The following is a 25,995-nucleotide window of genomic DNA, read 5'->3' on the forward strand; positions in this document are numbered from 1 at the left end:
GCTCCTGGGAGCCTCTTGTTTTGGTTCCCTTGACTCCTTTTTAACAAATTTGGAATTTACATTCTTCGTTTGACTGTCTAGTTTGTCATTGTCAGCTCCCATTTTTTCCCATTTAGTAATAACCAGTTTATTTCACAATTATTAAACAATAAGCTGATTAAATCTGTATTTGAACAAATTCACAAAATTTTGAAAGAGTAATCAAGGGAACCAAGGCTTTGCTGTTTTATTATGTAACATCTTTGACTGTTCTGGTAATCTCCACTCAGAATGTCTCGTTTTCAGCTTCTCACTACATAACTCACCGTCAGTTTGACATCTGCAAAAGAACTGTAAAGCTTACAAAGAGAATATCCCTGCGCTTTTTTTTAAACTTAATATAAAACTGTTTTACTTCAATTTTCTTCCTTTGGTTTCTCGGCTTTGTTGTGTTAATTTTACCAGGTACCACCCTTCCGGAGCACCTTATGTCATTCCCGTTTTTTCGTTCATATTGCTAGTGCTTTGGTGTTTTGTATGATGTTCTGTTTTCTTATCTTCCATCAGTATTAATTATTATGACCACCCCTTTGAATGGTGGTTTGTGGGGATTGGAATTTCCGTCTTTCCGTCCGTACTTCCTTCCTTCCTTCTTTATGCAGAATTGTTCCAATCTCTTGTCATTTTCTCCTCCTACATCACTGAATGGAATTTAATGAAACTTTCAGAGAATCTTTATTAAATATTGTGCACCTTTTGTTTTAGATTTTTGATCCATCTCGATTTAGAGATAATAAAGTGCATGTTTTTAATGGGGGTAAGGAGGGATACCAAGTTTGTAATTATTGTTGATAGTTTTCTAGTTTGTAATTGTATTTTCTTCCGTTGGATACATTGTGTTTATAGATTGTCTCTGTTCCCTGCTTTCATGTTCAGGTCATGGATTTTTATACCATTCATCTGCATTTGCCCATATTTTACGCCTCGATATTTTTTTCAGTTTAATTGGTGCCTAATTCCATTAAGGGCGTAAACTTCAACATTTGTTGGATTCTAGATAGTAATTACTTACCCTGTTATATTTATAAACATTGAATTATACAAATAACATAAATGGTCTATAGTCTTATATCTAATTTCTGTCCAAATTCATTTATTAAGAAGAGTTTACATAAGGCTGTAGGAATGGCAAATGTCGGAACACTCTGAATTTATTCTGTAAACGACCAATTAGTGGCAAGTCATAAAGGTGATATGTTGACGTCACGTGGTCATCACGTGACAAAGTGTCTTTATTCACACCACGTACTTCATCAAAGCCTAAAATGTATAGTTTAGATAAAATCACAACAACTCATCTAACCACAACGTGTACAGATATACAACAAATCGCCTAAACAACAGCATGAACAGATATACCACAAATCACCTAAACAATAGCATGTACTGATATGCCGAAAAATCATCTAAACACCAACATGTACAGATATACCACGAATTACGAAAACACCAACGTGTACAGATGTACCACAAATCACGTAAACACTAACATAAATAGATATACCAGAAATCACCTTAACACCAACGTGTACAGATATACCACAAATCACCTAAACACCAACATGTACAGATATACCACAAATCACGTAAAGACTAACATAAATAGATATACCAGAAATCACCTTAACACCAACATGTACAGATATACCACATCTTATAAACACCAACGTGTACAGATAAACCACAATTCACCTAAACACCAACATGTACAGATATACCACAAATCACGTAAAGACTAACATAAATAGATATACCACAAATCATCTAAACACCAACATGTACAGGTATACCACGAATTACGAAAACACCAACATGTACAGATATACCACAAATCACGTAAAGACTAACATAAATAGATATACCAGAAATCACCTTAACACCAACATGTACAGATATACCACATCTTATAAACACCAACGTGTACAGATAAACCACAATTCACCTAAACACCAACATGTACAGATATACCACAAATCACGTAAAGACTAACATAAATAGATATACCACAAATCATCTAAACACCAACATGTACAGGTATACCACGAATTACGAAAACACCAACATGTACAGATATACCACAAATCACGTAAAGACTAACATAAATAGATATACCAGAAATCACCTTAACACCAACATGTACAGATATACCACATCTTATAAACACCAACGTGTACAGATAAACCACAATTCACCTAAACACCAACATGTACAGATATACCACAAATCACGTAAAGACTAACATAAATAGATATACCACAAATCATCTAAACACCAACATGTACAGGTATACCACGAATTACGAAAACACCAACATGTACAGATATACCACAAATCACGTAAAGACTAACATAAATAGATATACCAGAAATCACCTTAACACCAACATGTACAGATATACCACAAATCTCATAAACACCAACGTGTACAGATATACCATGTATCACCTAAACACCAACGTGTACAGATATACCAAAATCACCAAACCAACAACGTGTACAGATATATCACAAATCGTCTAAACAACGTCTAAAGATATACCACGAATCACCTAAACAACAGCGTTTATACAGATATACAACGAATCATCTAAATCTCCACGTGTACAGATATAGCATAAATCACCTAAACACTAACATGTACATACATACCACAAATCACGTAAACACTAACATAAATAGATATGCCAGAAATCCCCTAAACACCATCATGTACATATATATCATAAATCATCTAAAAACCAACATGTAATGATATACAATAAATCACTTAAATACCAACATGTACAGATATAACCTAAATCATCTATACACCAACATGTCAAGTATACATCAAATCACCTATACACCACTTTGTACAGAACTCGGCGGTATAGAATAAACACAAGAAAATACATGTATACAGTATTCCATTTTTTTAATGTCAAGATGAAATGATGATTTCTAATGTGCTAATACAAAAGCTTATATTTCGTATACATTTCCCGCCTAAACACTTTTTTCAAATCTGTCTACTTTTTGACAATATCCGTTGTCGTTTAAACAGTGACTTTTGTACATATGTATATGTATGTATAACGATAATTCACGGTGATTAAGTAGTACTCCAGCTAAGAATCATGCAAAGTGAGATTAATGGTTGGATAACCTACATATTCTTATTTTTGATAATTTGTTTAAAATGTTATAGTTAACAAAAGTTAACTTATGACTCTCATATAACCCTGTTCAAGGAGATATCATTTATAAAGAATGTACTTTAGAATTCAAAATTAAAGGAGATAATTCAATAGACACCATTGGATTTTCCATCTGGACTATCTCTTAAGAGCAGACAAATTAGAATGAATGGTAATACATTTCGTCGTAAGTATCCAAAAACAACTCAATAACAAAATAAAAATGTGTAGCCTTTCTTTGGTGTTTCATATATAGCAGAGTTTGCATTATTCTTACAAAGGCTGCTACTTAAATACATCTTGCATTGATGCAATTTTAAGATATGTACTGAATAATTACTATTATGACTGCTGCATTTTACTGATTGAGTACTATTATGACTGCCAGATTTTACTGATTGTGTACTATTATGACTGCCGGATTTTATTGATTGAGTATTTTTTTTTCATTTCCCCTTCCGTCTACCCCTGACGACTTTTATGAGGAACTCTGTGGGTGTTTCTAGAAAAGCAGAGGATGCGTACCCTACCGGTGCACCTGGTCCATGCTCCCAGTTTTTGATGGAGTCCGAGGTGCACATTTATTTTTGTTACTTTGTATATATTATTTTGGTTAATTAATTTTGTTGTTGTTATGTATGTCTGTCCCTGTCTGGTCTTTGTCCCTGAATTACATTCTTTTGATTTCTGCTAGAATCATGACTCCCTTGATTACTCTTGCCATTAGTTTCATTTTGTCGTATAAGTGACAAAATGTAAACCTTTAACTATAAAAATAACTGCCAGTCTGTTAAATAAAAAAATATATATACACATATCAACTGTTTTGTATGCATTACCGATAATTATTGAGGATGTTTGCTGCTAATGTCAAGCCGTTTTTTGGTCAGATTTTTTTTTTCGAATCCTCTGGTTTTATTTATTTCATGGCGTAAATATTTTCCCCAGTGACTCCCACCTTTCTTGGTATAATTTCATCACCTTAAAATGTTATTTGAGAATTTTTTTTTCAAAATTCTTGGTATTTCTTTCGTTTTTTTTTAGAGACTAAATCTATGGAAAATCAGGAAAAGTTATTTTCCAACCAACATTTTAAATGCTTTTTCTAAAAAACGAACACAGTGAGCCATCACCATTTTCAACTTGTATTGTTATAGCACATATCAAATTATATCACAACCCTTAGAAATCCTTGTTACTTTTAACCAGGGCAGCGAACATCCTCAATTGCATTTTAAATTCACTGAAAATGAACATTTCAAGAACAGACAACTCTGTCAAAAAAACTATTTTTTCTAGTGTCTTTAAAAAAAAAAAGCAAATAATGGTGTGTTCAAATACAGAAAGCACCATTGTATGAAATTACATTGTCAGATCAGTCGGGTTTCGACATATAACTAGAATAGGTATAGTGTATATGTCATAAAGACAACAACCCCACCGGGATGAAAATGTCAGCCTAAGGCCACCTATACATGTTTCTGATTTTCCAATTTCGTATGATTAGATTATTACAAAAACTTACACTCAAGTAAAAGTCTATACTAATCACTAGTTGTTTTAGCTTAACTTGTATATTTTGTCTAGAATCAGTCAACGTAAAAACCCCACAGATATTATATCACCTAATGTCACTTTACCTTTGACTGTGTTGTCTAAAATCAGTGAACGTATAAAGGCCACAGGCATTAAATTGACCAATGTCACTTTACCTTTAGCTGTGTTGTCTAGAATCAGTGAACGTATAAAGGCCACTGGCATTAAATTGACTAATGTCATTTTATCTATGACTGTGTTGTCTAGAATTAGAGACTCAATAAATTCCACAAGCAAAGTAATACCCAAAGTCACTTTACCTTTGACTGTGTTGTCTAAAATCAGTGATAATATGAACCCCACAAACATAGCATTGCCGACTGTCACTCTTATTGCCTGATTTAGCTGGACAGACTCTGCATGAATAAAAAAAAGATATGAAGGATTCTCTCACATTTTTGTTAGAGATAACCATATTTGTCAACTTTTTTTGCTAGTTGCTAGTTTTCAAATATTAAACGCATGGTATAGTCCATTTCGTTTCTATAGTATAAGTAGGAAAATTAATTCGAAATTTTCATCAGAGTTTATCAAATAACTTTTGGAAATTAAGCTTGACATGTGTACAATCAAATTGGTGGTTTAGTTTTTTTATAGGTCAATCTTAAAATAGACCAAAAAGGTCATGTGTTCATGTTTATTCATTTTTCAAATACGTATTACTTTTAACGGGTTCACTGCTACAAAAGAAATGGACATATTAATTTTTAAAAATGGCATCAAGAAAACCCGGGAACGCGCACCTTTGTACTCATGCATCTACATGATTATGACTTCGTATGAAAATTTGTCAGCCAATTTATTCTTCAAGAAGTTTTGACAAAACTTGGTTTTTAATGATATTGTTAAACATTATAGAAATCAACATGACTATAGCAACAGTTCATATTATACAATCAGATATAAAATCCTACCTGTTCGGAGAGAGTCCGGAAATTGTCGTTGCCATTCAGCCATTACTATAGCCACAAAAATAGAAACTCCTATTACTACCTGATTCCTACTGGATCTTAACTCTATTTCCTGGAACGCTGATACACCAATGGAACACAGTACACCAGTCATCGCAAGAGATATCCCGCCTAAAGCTGGAGCCGGAACTGACGTCATTACTGCTCCAAATTTACCGAGTATACCGAATACAGTAGCTAGAATACCAGCAATAACCAACACAATTCTGCTGTGTATCTAAATATAAAGTCAATGCTTACAGAATATAAAGTGTTAACATATCAAATCACTGCTGTTTAATAAAGGACGGAGTCTTCATAACGATATTTATTGCGAAATAAAGTTATTGCATTGGAAGCACTGAGAGGCCTGATTTCAGTTTAACAGGAAATTACGTCCTAAAGAACTTTTCATAAAAAGAAAGAAAGTTTCGTATTTTATTCACGGGAATGCATTTGTTATATAGTTTTCAAAAATAATTTAATTTCAGATAGGTCATCCAGGCTTTACGCCGAAGTACGAACACTAAGTAATACGGTATCACTAATTAGCGGTAAGAAGTGACAAGCAGCGTAAAAAAAGTCTTGAATAAGCGACAAGATTTTTTCAATTAATAATGTAAGTTTATAATTATTTAGATAAATAAATATTTAATTAAAAAAGTGGCTAGAAGAAAAGTCAGAATTTTAAACATATAACTTGAAACAGAAGAAAGGGAAAATAAATGAAAGATCTAAAATTAAGGAAATATAGATTTTGAAGTATAATATAAAAGAAAAAAAAAAGAATAAAATGGAAGTACATTACATACAAACAAATTTGTCTATATTTAACTTCTTCCTCTTACAGGGTACACGAACCTCATATTACTTTTATCACATTTTAAAGTTTATGTAAGTTTTGATATCGTTACTTCCTTTACCAGTGCTTGCTTGTTTTAAAATTTTTTAACCCAACTTTCATTACAATTGTAGCAGTTTTTTATATCAATTTTCCCTTGACAATGATTCATTGTAGCAGGCTTTGATATCAGCAATTACTTATTGTAGGATGCTTTGTACCATAAAGCAATACTTCATACCTTCGTGATCCCCAACAAAGATATTGTTGAACTGTATGACGTAGTAGCGTGTCCAGTACCAAACAGTCCCGACAGTACACTGAAAAGTCCTTCTACGGCAATGCCACGGTTTATAGCATGCCTTGGGACCGGATATGAATTACAGATGCGTGATGTAGCAATGTAATCGCCAACCGATTCAATAACGGAAGTGACGACAGCAATGAAATATCCAATGAAAATGGCAGTGTTAAATCCTGGTATTCCAAACTGGCCTAAAATATATAATTAAAATTCTGTTATTCAAAAATGTTTAATATGCCTACTTAAAAAAATAATCCACATTTTTTTTTCTAAAACATCGCAGAAGGGCAGAAAAGGAGGTTTGTGATAAGCTTGATTTCCTCATTTATAACATATTTGTCACATTTTTCAACAAGTTGGCATTCCCATGGGCACTAACTGTGCCCCTCTTCCAATCGATTTGTTTTTATATTCATACGAGACTGAATTTATTCGGATTCTCGTTAAGAATAAGAAAGATGCTAAAGATTAAAAGATGCTATATCCTTTAACTTTACATACGGACACATTGATGATGTATTTTCCATCAATAACCCTTCTGTTGGTAAATGGTTACCGTCAATATATCCACCAGACCTCAACATAAAGGAGAATACAGAAACAGCTTGTTCTGCGTCTTTGTAGACCTACATCTCGAATTTGACAAAAGTGGTCATCTCGGCACTAAGATTTATGATAAAAGAGACGACATTAATTTTAATATCATAAATTTTCCTACCTGAGCACCAATATCCCGTCATCTCCTGCATATGGTGTTTATATTTCACGATTGATTTGCTACGCTAGAGTAAGTACTTACCACACTGATTTCTTTGAACGCCATACATATCTGCGTAACAGACTCCTGAATCAGGGATATGAGGAAATGTGTCTTAAAAGATCTTTTACCAAATTCTAGTGTTCGGTAATTTTGTTGTTACTCTTATCATGCATGTGATTGCATCATTGTGTGTAAATGGAAATCAGTAGAAGAACACAGGTTTTGTACGTCATCAGTTTTCCAATAGAATAAAAATATGTATATGCTGTTCTATATTTCACCTGGATATGGAACCAAGATCCATGGGGTATCCCGAATGATTCCGTTCCGAACATCAGTCCTGGCCTTGTAGGAAGGATGCCGAGGGTCATCCGAGAAAACACCCAGTTTTGTACAAATGGCACAAATGATCCACATCACGACAAGTGTAATAACAACCTATAGAAAGAGCACTTTCAGATACAAAAATAGTAGTAATAATAATAATAACAACGAACAAAATATTTCTCTACTGCACCAGCTGACAGCGTTATTGGTGGTAACCAGTTTAGTCTAAGTCATTGTCAAATTACTTAGTATCTTGATTACTGGGTTGTCATTCCTAATTTCACTTACTGACAGCGTTATTGAGGGATACGAGTCTAGTATTAGCCTTTGTCGAATCACTTGGTATCCTGATTATCGGGACTTCGTTCCCCAGGGAGTAACGAATCTCATTTTTTTGAAAATCGATGGTAAAAGAAAAACTATTGACCAAAAGACTTTTCATTCAGAATTGTCAACTTTTCTTTCATCTGTGGCAACATCCCTCCGGCTCCTGGGTATGGAGTGTTCATATCACAACTCATACGTTATGCCAGAGCTTGCCAAAACTACACAGACTTTTTGTATCGCACTAGAACTCTTAAAATTTCAACATTTTAATGCTTTTTTCAAATTTTTGAAATGTCCGTTTTACCAGATTGATTCAATAGCGCTGTGCTATTGTTCATATGTCGCAAAAGTCATTCAACTTTACCGAAACATAACGGATTTTCATTGGATGTATAAAGCAGCGGATTCCTTTGCGGTTTGATACGCATTTCTGCTTGAAAATTGATTGTTAATGTTTATGTCAGGGTAAGTACTCTGTCACAAGCAATATTGATTTGTGAAAATCAAAGACAAATGCCGCAAATTACCGATAAATCATTGTCTTGATCGGTTGGTTTTGTGTAGAAGATTGATTATTCATATCAGTCTGGCATATAATTCTTAGTAGTTGTAAAATCAAAGTATTTTTTTTAACATTTTTAACGTTGCAAGAATCCCCTTCTCTAACCAATCAACTAATTAGTGACAAGCTGCAATGATTCATTTAAAGACAGATTTAATATATTTACATATTGGTTAGCAAAATTAAGTAAAACTTCATTATTTTGGTAAAAGTTTACCCTAAAGGAATAACAATTGGTAAAAACTCCACGAAATTTACTGAAATTATGGGTATCTAAGCGATCTTTTTTTACCCTTTTAACATTTGAAATTAAGCAGATTTTCATGGGAATGGAACGGAAATCAAAATAGTCATGATTCAAACCAGTGAACAGTTGGACTGTACTGTGAACATATTAATTTATTCTTTATATAGGACGAAATTCAGAATTATTTTGGGAAAGGATATTTAGGTTGAGATAGTAGATTTTGAAGATACACGAACTTCTAATATGGATCCACATTGTTATATTATAATTCATATCCAAAAATTCCATACTTTATTCATTAAAATAAGATAAGAATTTCATTTAAGCACAAACCGGAAATACTTGAAAAACCGGATACATATTTTGTGTGTTTTCTGACTTGCGGTTACATTGTGGTAAAGGTACTCTGATGTGAGATAAATACACTGCTAACAATAACACAAGCACAGAACCTCTGAAAAATAGTATAATGAAAAAGAAAATAAAATTGACGAAGTTCTAGTGAAATATACAATTATTACTCATATATCGCATTCATTTCAGCTTTTTGTGTGTTAGGTATTTATAAACCCGCACTACAAAAATATAAATCATAAAATAATAAAATATATTCATAATAAACTGTGGACAGCATATCATGGGGATATTTATATTAAATGATATTAAATGATATTAAATGTATGCCTTCTACAAAATCATATTTGTATTTACATTTTTGATTTTCTTTTAGGAAATAGTCATATGACAATAAATGGATCGGTTAGAATCATTATATAGACCCAAAGGTATTTGAGGTCCATTGAATTTTTAGGGCGACCAACCAGTCCATATATTGCAATTTGCCCAGAAGTAGTATGTACTATTTTCTATATCATATTTTTATAGTGTACTCTCGACGATTCGTGTTAATATACGACCACTTAAACTATGACATCACATTCTTAATTTGAAAGCGAGGTGGCCCATATAATTTTCCATCGGTCCATATTACAAATGGACGGCACATATATCTTATGATATATGAGCTTATTCTAAGTGAAATTACAACATTATTATTAAATTGTCCCAGTTCGTTTTCATCCTAAAAATATAGAAATATCTTACCCAATGGCTATTCCCCAGTGAGCCCGACAGAGCATTATGGAAATCGGATACAAAGAATATCCTAAACAGAAGACTGTTACACCGATTACTATAGGTGTAATAAACTTCATCAGGATCCCTATTAAACCAGTCAAACCAATGAATACCTCAAAGAAAGAAGCTGCTATCAAACTCCCTTGGAGCTGTAAAAATATATCGGTGAAAGAAATTAAACGTGTAAAACAGGAAAAACTGACTAATTTTGATTTCTCCATACAAACCAAGCTTGCTTTACTCTTGCAGAAAACTATGAAATTACAAAGTAAGAAAATTTGAACTTCAGGATTTACAAAATAAATTAAAAGTATTTGTAGTACAAACTCAATATTGCATTCATTCAACGCTGATTTGAAATGTAAATACTGAGTTTTCGCAGCGTAGTAAAAGTAATCAAGAGAACCAAGATTATAGCGGTAATTAAAAGAAAGTAATCCAGGGACAAAGACCAGACATGGAAAACAGACATACACAACAAGGAAGATAAAGTAACTAAAACAATACATACAAAGAAACAAAAGCAAATGAGCAACTCGGACTTATATATTATATATATATATATATGTGTGCCCCATGGCAACGTTACTCAGGCGATATACATACAACGTCTCAGAATGTGACGACTCTATTTGCTACACTGCTCCATCGGATCAAATTGATACAGGGAAGATATATAAACGGATAGAAAGATCTGAAAAATTCCCAACGATGTTAGAACTGTCAAATTTGCGATGCAAATTTTTGGTCGTTCCCTCGGCGGGACTCGAACTCGTACTGCTGTGACATCTATGGCAACACCGCCTGCACAAAGTCCAGCGCTCTAGACCACTCGGCCAGCTAGGCTATATAAAAATATAGCTTTCGCTATTTTTCAGACCTCTCTCTCTCTCTCTCTCTCTCTCTCTCTCTCTCTCTCTCTCTCTATATATATATATATATATATATATATGCCACATGGCAACGTTACCCAGGCGATACAAGGGTAAACTTAGTCGATCATGACACCTTACTTCGGCTATGCGATGGGTAACTATATCCAGTATATCATCTTACCTCGGCTAAGCGATGGTATACCCTATCTGGCGTTACAAACTTTGAATCGAGAGTATGGTTCGTTGTATCATTTTCATTAACTATAAAAAAATGCAGGTATCGTAAAAAAAATATTTAAAATTCAGAATAACTTCTAAAACGATGAAATAGGCACCAGACCAAAACGGTGTAAATAAAAATGCAAACATTGTGAAAAATATAAGCAAGAAGGAAGGTTGTCAAAGCAAAGGGGTAGTGTCGGAAAAGGGTTCTCAATATCATTTTAAATGCTCCTTTTGGCGTGCGTCTCAAACAGCCTCTGACAACTATAGTCCAACTCCATCCTTCACGACGGGTTAACCAAATGGTGGACCTGGTCCAGCCGTTTCGACTGACTGGCGAAGGGGCGAAGGCGAGTCACTGGTGCCTAAAACTAGATAGCCTCGGGTATATGGGGCCCGTACACCTTGGAGGGTTGCCCATATAAGAGAAGGAAAACTCTGATCTAAAACCTCTGCTGCCTTGCGGCTACACCCTTCGACAGGGAAAGTCTTCAGGAGACAACCTCGAGGAAAATCCAAAACCAGGAATTTGTAAATTCCATCCTGTACTTCCAGGATCAGAACTTTTTTCAGAAGCTAAGAAAACCTTGAGTGCTAAAGACGGATGTGTTGGGCGATACAGCGCACTCGAACAGACCATAACACCATGCACAAACAGCCAAAATGACACTTGAAACCACGAACAAACGATTTGGTGCTCGCCCTGTGAGGACCCACCAGGCAGGTGCAGTGCCGGGCTCTCTGTCTCGAAGGAGCCCAACCAATGCTACGGGAGGTACCTTAGTTTTGTCTTGTGGAGTCAGGGGACAAGCAAGGAGAGCTACTGACCATAGAAAGATCAAACCGACAAGAAAAGAGCAACCACATATTAACATCGTGCAGTGGAATGCAGAAGGGGTATCAAACAAGAGAGAAGAACTTCAACACTTTCTTCGTGAAAACAATGTGAACATCTACTGTATTGAAGAAACACATCTGCAAGAGGACGAACCTTTTAAGATCAGAGGATACAGAGTCTTCAGGAGTGATAGAAAGGAAAGACAGGTGGTGTAATGACTCTTGTAAGAAACAACATTAATGCCTTAGAGACAAAAAAGTTTATGGAGGAAGCAGAATACATTGAAATCAATGGGACACTAATGGGAAAAGCTCGTATAACATCGTTAACTTCTACTGTCCCAATGATAAGAAACGGTCTATAGACACCATACAAATACCAGACAGTTCATTCCTCATAGTAGGTGATTTCAACAGCCAATCACAAAGTTGTATAATACCATGGACAAAAGAGGGGAGACTATAGACTGGTAGGATGAAAACCACCATATCCTTGTCAACGATGCCACTGACGCGCCTACTTTTTATTCTCGTTTGTTTGTTTGCTTGTTTGTTTGTTGGGGTTTAACGTCCGAGCAGCAATATTAAAGCTATATTTAGACGATCAACATGAAATTGATGATAAAATGAAATGATGATGAAATGAAAAACGGATGGGACACAAGGACAATGGGGTCGACAAATTTTAATTGGCACTGGAAATAGGGAGAGGTGGGTAGGGTCGGGCAATTTAGCCTCCTGTGGCGGAGCCCTATGGTTCCTACTCCGGGAGAATACCACAGTAGGGTTCTTTAACGTGCGAGGAACGTGGCATCTTTCCCAACACAGTGCACCACTATGGTTTGCGGTCAGGTTTTCCGTATTATAGCCTGACAACCCCAGCATGTAACACGCCAGGGGTACCCCATTCCACCACCTGGGGCACACATCCCAGTTGCTCTGTGGATAGAGCGCCCTAGCCCCTGACTATTTAGTCGCCTTTTACGACAAGCTTAGCGCTGCTGCAGGCCTATTCTTTTAACACCTGGACCTGCACAATGATTTTATTCTCGTTGATGGCATACAACTAACAGTCCAGAACTAGCTTTCTTACTGGCGATATACACCAAAAATTAGTAAAAAGGTATATGACCAGCTAGGAGGCGGTGATCATCTATCTGTCATGATATCCATTGTAGAAACAACATCTGAGTAAGCTCAGCTACCAAGATGGAATTACAAGAAGGCAAATTGGAGTATGTTTCAAGCTAGAACAGATGAACTTACTAGGGACATAGCAATAAAGGGAAAGAATATTAACAATGTGGTGAAAGCATTCAACACTGTTGTATTAAAGGCAGCAAAGGAAAGTATACCAAGAGGTGTAAGAACGGACTACAAGCCATACTGGTCCAGTGAGATACAGACAATACACGAGGCACTCACAAAGGCAAGGGATGATGCAGAACAGTCTGGAAAATAACATCAAACTCCAAAAGTGCAATGCCAAACATCTAAGAACAAAAATTGAATGCCAAAGGAAAGGATGGAGAGAGAAAACATCATCTATGGATATGGAAAAAAGATACAAAAAGCTTTGGAACTTGACAAAAGCACTGAATGATGAAGGAAGCAAAGGTGAAAAGATCACGCTAGAAGTTTAAGGAGAAACAACCATAAGGAAAGCGGCAGCAAATGAATTTGCTAAAGGCTATGAGAAAGAAAGCAACACTGATATACCACCATCACGGAAAAAGAAGTAAGAACGGAATTGAGAGAAAGATCAAAGGTGCCAACACATGAACTTATGCAGAGAGATATCACCATGTTTGAAATGAAGGCAGCCATCGGAAAAATGAAAATCAAAAAGGCACTAGATCAAGATAGCATCACCAATGAAATGCTTCAACACCTTGGCACCTTGGCATTAACAACTTTGCTAGAGATTCTCAACCTGAGCTGGAGACAAGGTCAAGTCCCTCAATATTGGAAAGAAGCCATAATGATGCCAAGAGGGGAAAGAACAAGTCGAAAGCCTCAAGCTACCGCCCAATTAGCCTAACAAGCAGTTGCTGCAAATAAATGGAGCGTATAATCAACAAGCACCTACTGACATACTTGGAATCGGAAAACATTCTTGGTCATGAACAAGCTGGTTTTAGATAGTACACGAGCACAGAAGATCAGACAACACATCTATCTCAAGTAGTCAAGGATGCATTCCAATCAAAGAAGGTAACGCTTGCTGTCTTTGTAGATCTTCAGAGAGCATTTGACAAAGTTTGGAAAAATGGCCATCTTTTGAAACTTCTTAGATTTGGAGTAAATGGAAAAATGTACAAATGGACCAACTCATATCTGTACAATAGAAGGGCAAGAGTACTCGTAGATGGGAAGCATGGCTGAAAAATACTTCTAAAACAGGTTGTACCACAGAAAGGAGTATTGCCACCGACTCTCTTCATACTCTGTATGAATATCCTAGTTTCAGAGCTACCAAATGGTGTACAATCAGCACTCTACGCAGATGATATTGTTGCTCTGTTGCTCTGAAGAATATGCAACAAGTGCAACGTACAGGATACAAACAGCATTAGATATGGTAGTCAAATGGGCCAATGAGTGGTGTGTTACCATCAATAGAGAGAAAACAACAGCAACCCTCTTCACACTCTCACCTAAAATCCAATCTGTCAAACTGACCATGGATGACATCCACATCACAATGGAAGATCAGCAAACATACATAGGTGTAACCTTCGATAAAAGACTTACATGGAAACAGCATATAATGACAGCAGAAGCCAAAGCCAGACAAAAACTTAACATCATGAGAAAACTTGCTGGTACAAACTGGGGTGCTAATGAGAAAGTTTTGAAATCTGTCTACGAAGGAAATGTACGCCCACATCTAAAATATGGCTTTAGTGCTTGGATGACAGCAGCTAAGTCTCACCATCAGACTCTAGATAAAGTCAAGAATCAGACACTCCGCATCATCACAAAAGCCATGAAATCAACACCTATTGCTAGTATGGAGAAAATTGCAAACATACCACTATTAAGTAAGAGAAGGGAATGTAAAGCTATGATACAGGCCACCAAATATCAAAGCTTACCAAACCACCCAATGTATAAAAGACTGAAACGACTATCCTCAGGCAGCTTCACTCTAGAAACACGAGCCTTGCAAAGAAAACCCCAAGGACATCTACCTAAGCATGTCAAACCTATAGATTTTAAAGTGAATGACAATCTATGTGCAGAGAAGGAGGACAATGTAACCATTCAGACAATAGTTCCGTTACTCAGTGCCAAAGATGAAAAAATTAAATATCGTCATAAAGACCGTAACAACGAGCATGCTGGAAGAAGAGTATCCATCAGAATTGTGGGCAAGAGTTTATACATACGGTTCAGCCACAAATGCGACAACAAAACGAGGGGCCAGTATCTAAATAGAATACCCAAATGGAGTACAACAGTCAGTGGCAATACCAACAGGATTACATTGCTCCAACTACAAGGCTGAAGAAGAAGCACTCATCCATGCGGTAAATTACATCAAGGAAACCGCAGAAAATATGCAAGTAGTATTCCTAACAGATGCCCTCTCCGTAATACAAGCACTGACCAACAACAAACTACATTTTGTACCTCAACTTGAAAGAGCTATTTATTCCATCAAGAGCCTTAAAACTGCCATACAGTGGATACCTTCACATTGTGAAATCAACGGAAATGAAAAAGCAGATGAGCTAGCAAAGGAAGGCGCTCAACAACAGCAAGAGGAAAATCAAGTCTGCTACACAGAGATGAAGACCACCATCAAGTCTCTGCACAATACCCCTCCGAAGCAAGATAGCTACCATCAACTAAAAAGATTTTACCAAACTACACTCTTCAGGCTCAGGACAGGACACAACAGACTCAACCAATATCTGTACAGAGTTTTGAAGGTCATACCATCACCTATGTGTTCCTTTGGAGAGGCAGAGCAGAATACAGAACACTTTCTGCAGACGTGCAAGTTACACCAGGCACAGAGAGGGAAGATATGGGATAAACCAACCCCCATTACAGAGAAACTGTATGGAGCTGTGGAAGACCTACAGAAGACGGCCAGATTTGTTGAGGAGACTTGCATTCACGCGTAATGGCGAACGACAAGAAGAAGAAGATATAAGCAAATATAGTTCTCCAAAGTCTCTGGAAATGAATTGAAAATACTGACAAAGGAAAAACCTAATTAATTTCGAAAATAAGGGTAATAACAAAATTACCGAGCACTTTTCCGATCAATAATCAAGTCCAAAATAAATTTTACACCACCAGAATAGCAGGAACCGCAATGGTCCTGGCTTGGTACAGGTATTTCAAACAAAATGGTGGATTAAATCTACGTTTTACCGCGCGCCAAACTTTCCTCTTCCATTGCAGCGTGAATATACCGGTGATAATTAAGTAGCATTTGGGTGATATATTGTCATTTGTCATGCGCATGAAGAATAATTTACGAAATTTTTATTAAAAGACCTTTTGAGACGCATTTCATCATTCCCCTGATTCAAGAGTCTATGAACCAAGATTCTAGCGGAAATCAAAAGTATGTTATCCAAGGACAAAGACCATACGATGAAAACAGACACACAGAACAAGAAATTTAAACAACATATACTGGAGATGAAGATTTGTCATCTTTGTCATAAATTTTAGTGCTGTTGTCGAATTCGAGATGTTGGTCCAAAAAATAGATGCTGAACAATTTTTGTGTAGTCTCCTTCATCCAGGAGAAATGAGAAGGAGTGGTACTAGGAAAAAGAGAATTTTTAGTAATGACAATGATGATTTTTTTTTCTTGCCTTTCAAAAAAAAAAAAAAAAAAAAAAAACGGGAATAGGTTTGAATAAAGGAGTGTGACATGAGAGAATGTAAGAATGAATCGGGAACTCTGTTCAATATCCACCCTACATGGCTTAAATACCTGTTTTCTCGGTCCATGTTCCTGCATCCTGCAAGGCAAGTAGGGGAATCAAGAAAGAAGAAGATGCACCTTGAAAAACCGGAAGTCTGTAAACAAACAAATAAAAACATATTATATATCATACATTTTACTGTTGTAATACTAAAAAATAGAGCTACATTTTTACCCTGATAAAAATCGATCGATTCAAATGTTTTAAAAATTGTCTAGGAAAGAGAATATTCAACAAGTTGGGCATTTTTTGTTACTTGGAATAATACTTATATAATCTAACACTGGCACAACTCCTTTTAGCATTGATTATGATAAAACATGATTTTTTCGAAACAAAAATATTTGGCGTTGAGTTTGATAACATTCATTTTTCTATATTTATCACGTGTTTCAAGTAAAAAGTTTAAATAAAGTGGTCAAATTTGACTGGTATCATTCATATAATTGATTACGTGATAAATAAGGACTTATTAGGTTTTACCTGAGACCGAAGTAAGATTGTACGGCTGTTGACAGTCCTATAGAAACTACAGATGAACTAAACAGTACAGATCTGACAGGGTCGTTGATGTCAGCACACACTGTCTCAGACAACACTACCATTAAAGTTATCACAGAACCTATACTTACAATGGAATGCTAAAATGAGATGAAGGGTTGATTCAGAATCACAAATCAATAGTTTCAACAAATATAATTCATTGCTTTAAATAAAGATATTTAGCATTGTAAAATATCATTCCGTGTTGTACATTTCGGTTAATAACTCATAATCACATTTGATTTGGAACAAGCTTTCACTTAGTAAGTTCTCTTTTATGGAATCTGGCGAGTTCTAGATAAATCATTGGAAACAGTTAGTAACGACGTGGAACGACTTTGTAAATTACAAGCGTCAACACAAAAAGCTCTCAACGAATTACGATTAACTGTCAAATCGTCTTATGCGTCAACTGCTTCGCCCCCACACAGTGCCCCTGTAAATGGACTTCAGTACATAAACAAGTGAACTCAAATCAGTCAGCAGTATATAAACGCGACATGGTGAGAACTAACGGTAATGTTACATCTCCAATACATAAACAGGTGAACTCAGATCAATCAGCGATCAATAAACCTGACGAGGTGAAAACTAACGGTAATGTTTCACATAGTGCGGTCCCCCCAATACACAGCCAAAATAGCGGAAAGGAAAATGATAAATCCAATCCAGCCGCAGGCAACATTTAGGAAACTGGCCACGTAAATAATTGTACAACAAACAACGAACATTATTCAAGTTTCAAAATACCGGTTCGGGTAGAAGGTGTTACAGAAAATATTCAGACCCCGGAATCGGAAAACGTTTTCATTGGTGTCTCACGAAGACGTACAGCCAGATTTTATTTGTAGGGAATCGGTGCTAGGACGACTCATTCTGGAATAGTACACTTTCTTGAATGCAAAGGTGTTAAAGTGACTCATTTGAAAAGTATAATTCGAACTTTACTTCAGCGAAGTTGAATGTCCAAATAGAGTCTGCCCATATGCTAGGAAAAAATCGAACTTTTGGCCTGATGGTGTACGTTGTCAGAAATGGTTAAATAACCGTGAATGGCCAAATAGATATTATGACGATAAAAACCAGCGATTAACAATGGATTACACAATAAACAAGATAAAAATCGCGCTAGTGTTTATCTTGTCTGTAACATTATTGTATATTATGTCTGTTGATATTAATATTATTAATTGGAATGTTAGAGGTATTATGTTCTCCACATTATGTCTTTCGAACTTACTTACGTATATAAATCCTGATATTGTGGTTATAACTGAGCACAAGTTAAAACCAAATTCGTTGACTTACTTGCATAGTATTGATTCAAGATATATGTCGACGCGAAGTCATATTACCTAAATGATAGTTATAATTATACCCATGGTAAAGGTGGAGTAGGAATTATGTTCAAACAAACAATGCAATTTGCAATTGGTGAAATTGAAAACATAGATAATGAAAGAATTATTAGTATTAAACTACAGGCTAATGCATCTAGACCTATATTTTTGTTTGGTACATACTTACCTTCTGACTCGTCGATTGATAACTATAGAGAGGTGATAAATGTTCTTGATGACTTATGTAGTTATTATGAAAATTATGGCAATGTTATTATAGCCGGGCATTTTAATGCTTCATGTATGCAGACACTGATCACACAAATAGGCTTAAATCCCATGAATTATAGAAATTTTTAGGAAGGCATTTTTTGTACAACGAGTTTTGTGATGATTACGTGCCCTTTAAAGGGCCATTTTTTACATTCCTTAATAAGAACACCATGCTTGATTACATATTTGTTCAAGATTCATTTGCGAGACAAGTAGTTCGCTATGAAATCCTTGCGGAAGGGACGTTTAGTTCAACGTCTGACCATTTACCAGTTCTATGTTCAATCACAGTAACTGAAAATCTGCATGTCGAATTAAAATCGTACTTAATTATGCCAGCTTGGAACAAATGTAACTCTGAAACAAAACTGATGTATCAAAACAGACTCATAGATTGTTTGTCGAACTTGATTGCAAATACTGGATACGAAATAGATGATATTGATTCTTTCTGTACGAGTTTTTGTAATTATTTAATTGAATCGGCGAAATCATTTTTCCTAATTCTACTTTTAATAGTCATACTAAACCTTATTGGAATAACGATGTTAAATCAGCACATAAAAGAGAACCTGAGATGAGAAAAATGTGGATTTCAGACGAACAACCAAGGGGAATGCAGTATGATTCCTATTCGGCATACAAAAAGCGAAACAAGACTTCAAGAACATTCAGACGATGGCTTATACACAATACATCAAACAAACGTATGAAGATATCAACACAGCTGCCGAATGCGATATAAGACTGTTTTGGAAGGTGAGGAAAAAAGCAAAAGCCTAATCAATCCAAAGTGCTCACAAAATACGAAATAACAATAACGTATACCGTACTCCCGAAACCATTACGGAAGGGTTTGCCGACTACTTTGAACAGCTGTATACGCCTTCTATGGCAAGCACGTTTGACAATATTTTCTACAATGAATTAGAAACAAACGATTCGGAAATTAACAATTGTGCAAGAGTGATCATTTTCCCTATCTTCCAGGTGGTCCAATTTCTGAGAACGATACTGCGAATGTAATCAAACAATTAAAGCTACGAAAAGCATGTGGCCCGGACAAAGTGCAAAACGAACATTTAGTACATGGTGGTTATCCTGTTATTCATTGCTTGACATTTCTATTTAACAATATTATAACGAAAGGAAAAGTTCCAAGTAAAAAAAAAAAAGTGGAAAAAGAACTTATTGTGCCAATCTACAAAAGTGGCGGCCCCGTGCAGGTCCGGATGTTAAAAGAATAGGCCTGCAGCAGCGCTAAGTTTGTCGTATAAGGCGACTAAATAGTGCTCAGAGACCTAGCCGGGGGATAGGCGCTGTGCCCACAGAGCAACTGTGATGTGTGCCCCAGGTGGTGGAATGGGGTAAGCCTTGCGTGTTACATGCTGGGGTTGTCAGGCTATAATACGGAAAACCTGACCGCAAACCATAGTGGTGCACTGTGTTGGGAAAGATGCCACGTTCCTTGCACGTTAAAGAACCCTGCTATGGTATTCGATAGGAGTAGGAACCTTTGCGCTCCGCCACAGGAGGCTAAATTGCCCGACCTTACCCATCCCCCTTTTTCCAGTGGCAATCAAAATATGTCGACCCTATTATCCTTGTGACCCATCCTTTTTTTTCATTTCATGTTCATTTTATCATCCATTTCATGTTCATTGTCTGAATATAGCTGAAATATTCCTTCCGATGACTGTAGAAAGAGTGAACTATATTTAAATCTCTCGCGATGACCAGCCTAATTGTTTTATTAACAGATTAAAGGGATTCAACTGATATATTTTGCTGATAATAGCGTCACATAATTTGTGTAACTTTGAACACAATTTATTACAGTATAATTGACAGCTGACCATAAATCAATTTTATTACAAACTTGTAAGTGAGTAACTTTCCATTTTGTATATTGAAAATTTGTATTTGTAACTTTGAAGTACAATATTTGTAAGTTTGAGATTCTTCATTTGCAGCCTCTCCATTCGTAATGCATTTTTTTGGAATTTTGTAATGGCACATTATGAATCAGATGGTGATATTTAGAATTTGAATCTATCAAAAATATGATTCTACGGAATATTTTTAACTTTGAACAGGTGAAACGTATTAACCTGGTTTTTAGCTAGGTAATTAATACAAAAATACGTATATATTGCAAAATTCGATATGATGTACAAGTCTTTCACTGGGAAATCTCTCATCAGTAGCATTAGAATGAAATATAGACAAAGATCTAGATCCAAAAATAATTCTATAGAAGAAGTATTAAAACCGAAGTATCGAAAGATGAAATTTATCACCAAGAGGTTTTACCATGTGCAATATAAGGAATGAAGCCTCAGTGTTTTAGGTATTTTGAAATTTTTAACTGCAAATTATGATTATATGATATGACAAGTCTGACTACTGGGTAGATGGATACCCTCGGAGACATCTGGTCCACCAGCAGTGGTATAGATAATAAAAACCCTGATGATTTGAATCTATTTCCTCTATTACTGAACTTATTGATCATCTCTGATGCTTCTCTGCTTGTCTTGGTGGTTTGTATCTGACCGTCGAAATTCCATAATTTCGAACATTAGATGGTGGATTGATTGATTGATTGTTATATTTTAATGCCGTTTCGGCGACTAGGGCCATATCACGGCAAGAACATTTAATAAAATGAAAATATTAAAAGCAAGATCAAAGTCTCTTCATAAAATAATGAAATTAAAACAAGCAGCTATTTACATATAAAAAGGTACATAAAAGGTGAACCTAAGACATAAAATACATATAGAAACATAACTTCGATAAAACATTTAAAATATTGAAAAATCAAGGAAGGTATCCAATTTAGATTTTATGAAATAAACCGATGTCCGGCAAGAAATCGATAATGTTTTTAGATGAAACGGTCTTGAACAAATCAAACATATTGGCGCAGTCAAAATAATTTTGCCTGGTGTTGGCAAAATCCACACATGGGATACACTCAGGTGGAGGATCACCAACAAGCAAATGGCCATGTGTAAATCTAGAATGTCCAATGCGGCATCTAGTCATGACCACTTGCTCTTTGCGACTGCCCGACCCGGATTGATGAACGCCTAGATCGGGTTTTATGGAATTGAGTTTGTTGTGTTTAAGACCGTCCCATCGGTCCTGCCACATCTTCAAAATATATTGCCTTATTAAAGGTTTTAAATCGGTGTATGGCAAACTAACGTCCTTTATTATTTCATTTAATGCCTTCTTGGCAACCCTATCTACAACTGAATTCCCCTGAATACCAACATGACTGGGTACCCGAAGTCGATGAATAAAATATAAAATTTGTAAGATAAGAGTGTTTTTCAGTTTGTGATTCTTAATTGCCAAAAGATGGTGGATATTATGGTCTTGTTGGTTGAAATGTCGACTGTGGGTTGGTATGAATTTGTTCTGCTGTACTGTAGATATTCTTCGAATCTGTCTTTGCACGGCCGTTTTGTTTTGCCGACATGCTGTTTGTCAAAAGTAATGAGATTTTATTTGATGCTTCGCCAATAATTTTTTTTCTTAAATCTCTTGCCAGTGCGGAAATGTCTTCTCTGTTGCACAACCTATTGTCGAGCATGGTTCTACTTCGTTTTTGTATGTTTTCCCTACGTTTCCGTGTAAGTTATTCGAATCGGACTTTGACCCATAAGTTATTATTTCTGCGGTATGCCAACAAATTAAATGGGTCTTTGAAGATGGTTCTGCTTGTTTTAGTATTGCATATGTACAATCAATATCGATCCGGGTGAGCTCGGCCGTAAGTTGTGACAAGATGAGTTCTGTTTTTGAAGGTTACTTCCTTTCATTATGGCAGTATTTGATCATAGACTCCGTATGAATGGGATATCGTGAATTTTTTGGCACGTTTCCTAAAGGCAGAAGTATACAAACAATTCCTTTTGATTCGTTTGTTGTTGTTTGTTGGGGTTCAACGTCCGAGCAGCAATATTTCAGCTATATTCAGACGATAACATGAAATGATGACAAAATGAACATGAAATGATGATAAAATGAAAAAGGATGGGACACAAAGACAATGGGGTCGACAAATTTTGATTGCCACTGGAAATAGGGAGAAGCGGGCAGGGTCAGGCAATTTAGCCTCCTGTGGCGGAGCCCTATGGTTCCTACTCCGGGAGAAAACAACAGTAGGGTTCTTTAACGTGCAAGGAACGTGGCATCTTTCCCAACACGGTGCACCACTACGGTTTGCGGTCAGGTTTTCCGTATTATAGCCTGACAACTCCAGCATGTAACACGCCAGGGGTACCCCATTCCACCACCTGGGGCACATATCCCAGTTGCTCTGTGGGCAGAGCGCCCTAGCCCCCGGCTAGGGTTCTGAGCACTATTTAGTCGTCCCCTTTTACGACAAGCTTAGTGCTGCTGCAGGCCTATTCTTTTAACACCCGGACCTGCACGGGTGCCTTTTGATTCGTAGATGTTGTCCATATGGTTCAGCGGTTTTGTGCCCATTGGGTGAGTAATAGTCTTCTTATATAGTGAAGATACGAATGTGTATCAGTTGATGTAGAGTTTAAACTTAATTCTGTTCTATGATATACTGGATTTTATTATCAAGGAAGAACTGGTACAAAGGGTTTGTTCATCAACAAAGCTGCTAATTTTGCAATGGGACTGTTGGTTCCGCTGATTTGGGCGGATACCATTACACAAACTCTTGGGGTATCTTTGGGCAAGCAAGTTGTCGATAGTGAGCTTGATGAAGGACTTTAATTTTTTTGAGGTGATCACATACTTTTAGGCGACAAAAGAATACCTTAAAGTCACAATAGGTGTCGTTCATATCATTATCGTTGCTTGTAGGGACAAGTTAAAGCCTTCCTGTTAAACCTGAATTTGTTCAGGGAATAAGTCAAGATTCATTATGTTGATGGCTGTTGCTCTGAATTTGACAATTAGCCTATCCGATTTCAATCCTTGAATGGATTTTCGTCAGACAATGATTTTTGTTTGTTGATATGCTGGTATTTATAGTATGTTATCCGATAGTGTTGTTCGGATATTCGGCAATGTTATTCTGTTATCCGTTGGTGTCTTCTGGTTATCCGGTCATCCAGCGATGATATCCGACGAGCCCCGTGCAGGTCCGGGTTTTAAAAGAATAAGCCTTCAGCAGCGCTAAGCTTGTCGTAAAAGGCGACTAAATAGTGCTCAGAACCCTAGCCGGGGCTAGGGCGCTCTGCCCACAGAGCAACTGGGATGTGTGCCCCAGGTGGTGGAATGGGGTACCCCTGGCGTGTTACATGCTGGGGTTGTCAGGCTATAATACGGAAAACCTGACCGCAAACCGTAGTGGTGCACCGTGTTGGGAAAGATGCCACATTCCTGGCACGTTAAAGAACCCTACTGTAGTGTTCTCCCGGAGTAGGAACCATAGGGCTCCGCCACAGGAGGCTAAATTGCCCGACCCTGCCCACCTCTCCCTATTTCCAGTGGCAATCAAACTTTGTCGACCCCATTGTCCTTGTGTCCCATCCTTTTTCATTTTGTCATCATTTCATGTTCATTTTGTCATCATTTCATGTTCATCGTCTGAATATAGCTGAAATATTGCTGCTCGGACGTTAAACCCCAACAACAAACAAACAGGTATCCGACGAAGTTATACGGTTATCCTGATGTTTGGAAATGTGATTGGTTAAAAAAAGGTCTGTTATGATAAGGTTTGGCTCTTACTGAATGAGCGCTAGGACCGTTAGCATAACTGCATCAGATATTTTTATCGTTGATAAGTTATTAAAAATGAAAAAAGTAGCATCTTATTATTAATTAATTTACGTGTTAATTAGGAAGAACAATTTCACAGGGTGTAGTAACATGTTGAGAAGAATCTATTAGATTTTTGCTTTTATGATGTTTCCTCAAATATAGAAGTACTCGGTTTTGGCTAGCTTACACCTTTTATATTTCACTGTTTAAATGTAAAAAATGCTGCAAATCGTGTTTTTATTTTTGATATTTGTATTTAAATATTAAATAATGTGTGGATTTTCATAGGAGATATTAATTATACATAATGTACAGTAGAATCCAAAATTAAGGGAGATAGCTCTGTAAATGACAATAAATTGAAGAAACCATCGGAATTTCAATGTAAATTATCTCCTACAAGCAGACAGGTTAGAATGAATGATTATAAATTTTATCATATAGACATAATAAGGCACTTAATAGCAAAAATTTAAATGTGCAGCTTATTTGGGGGAATGTGTCACATATTACAGAATTTGCATGAATTTTACAAGAGACTGATACTTCAAAAGGTAGTTTTATACATGTAACACAATCATCTTTTTATGTTCTTATTTCATTTGTTTTACTTTCTCTCGGTTTATTTTGGAATTATTTCATTTATTCACCAGTCTATTTTTAAACAGCCTTTCTCTAAAACTTCTGTCTTACAAATATACTAGTAGTAGATATCGGTTTCCACCATATGTAGTTCACCATGTTAAATGATTACAGTGAACGGCTGTAAATCGCTACCCATATTTACCTGAAATGCTGATGTTAATATAACGCACCAAGGCGGTGTATCTGAAACATCATAAACAAACTGGTCATCTTGTTCATCTACTTCTACTTCAATCTTTTGTACATCGTGTAAACTTTCTGTATTTATAGACTGCTCCAT

The 25,995-nt window shown here is 36.2% G+C and overlaps 1 protein-coding gene across 1 annotated transcript; it reads right to left on the reverse strand.

The window, feature by feature from the left end:
- Positions 1 to 1,126: 1,126 nt before the first annotated feature.
- On the reverse strand, positions 1,127 to 25,995 carry LOC148596446 (solute carrier family 23 member 2-like). The gene is made up of 12 exons (XM_088564269.1): positions 25,858 to 25,995; positions 17,638 to 17,795; positions 17,163 to 17,248; positions 15,432 to 15,434; positions 11,322 to 11,401; positions 10,233 to 10,414; positions 9,462 to 9,582; positions 7,947 to 8,103; positions 6,843 to 7,096; positions 5,725 to 5,998; positions 4,855 to 5,166; positions 1,127 to 1,299 (listed from the first exon to the last, which is right to left on the reverse strand). The coding sequence occupies exons 1-12, from the start codon at positions 25,993 to 25,995 to the stop codon at positions 1,136 to 1,138; spliced, it is 1,929 nt and encodes a 642-aa protein (XP_088420395.1). The 3' UTR covers positions 1,127 to 1,135.

Source organism: Perna viridis, chromosome 15, assembly GCF_037379345.1.
Source record: "Perna viridis isolate PV_CMFRI_1.1 ecotype Kerala chromosome 15, ASM3737934v1, whole genome shotgun sequence".
NCBI classification, from domain to species: Eukaryota; Metazoa; Mollusca; class Bivalvia; order Mytilida; family Mytilidae; genus Perna; species Perna viridis.

Excerpts from the sequence above, each read along its gene's own strand:
- LOC148596446 (XM_088564269.1), bottom strand. The coding sequence starts at position 25,995 with ATGGAGCAGTCTATAAATACAGAAAGTTTACACGATGTACAAAAGATT. Across the intron at positions 17,796-25,857 it reads TATTAACATCAGCATTTCAG|CATTCCATTGTAAGTATAGG; the intron begins GTAAATATGGGT and ends ATCTCATTTTAG. Across the intron at positions 17,249-17,637 it reads CAATCTTACTTCGGTCTCAG|ACTTCCGGTTTTTCAAGGTG; the intron begins GTAAAACCTAAT and ends GTTTGTTTACAG.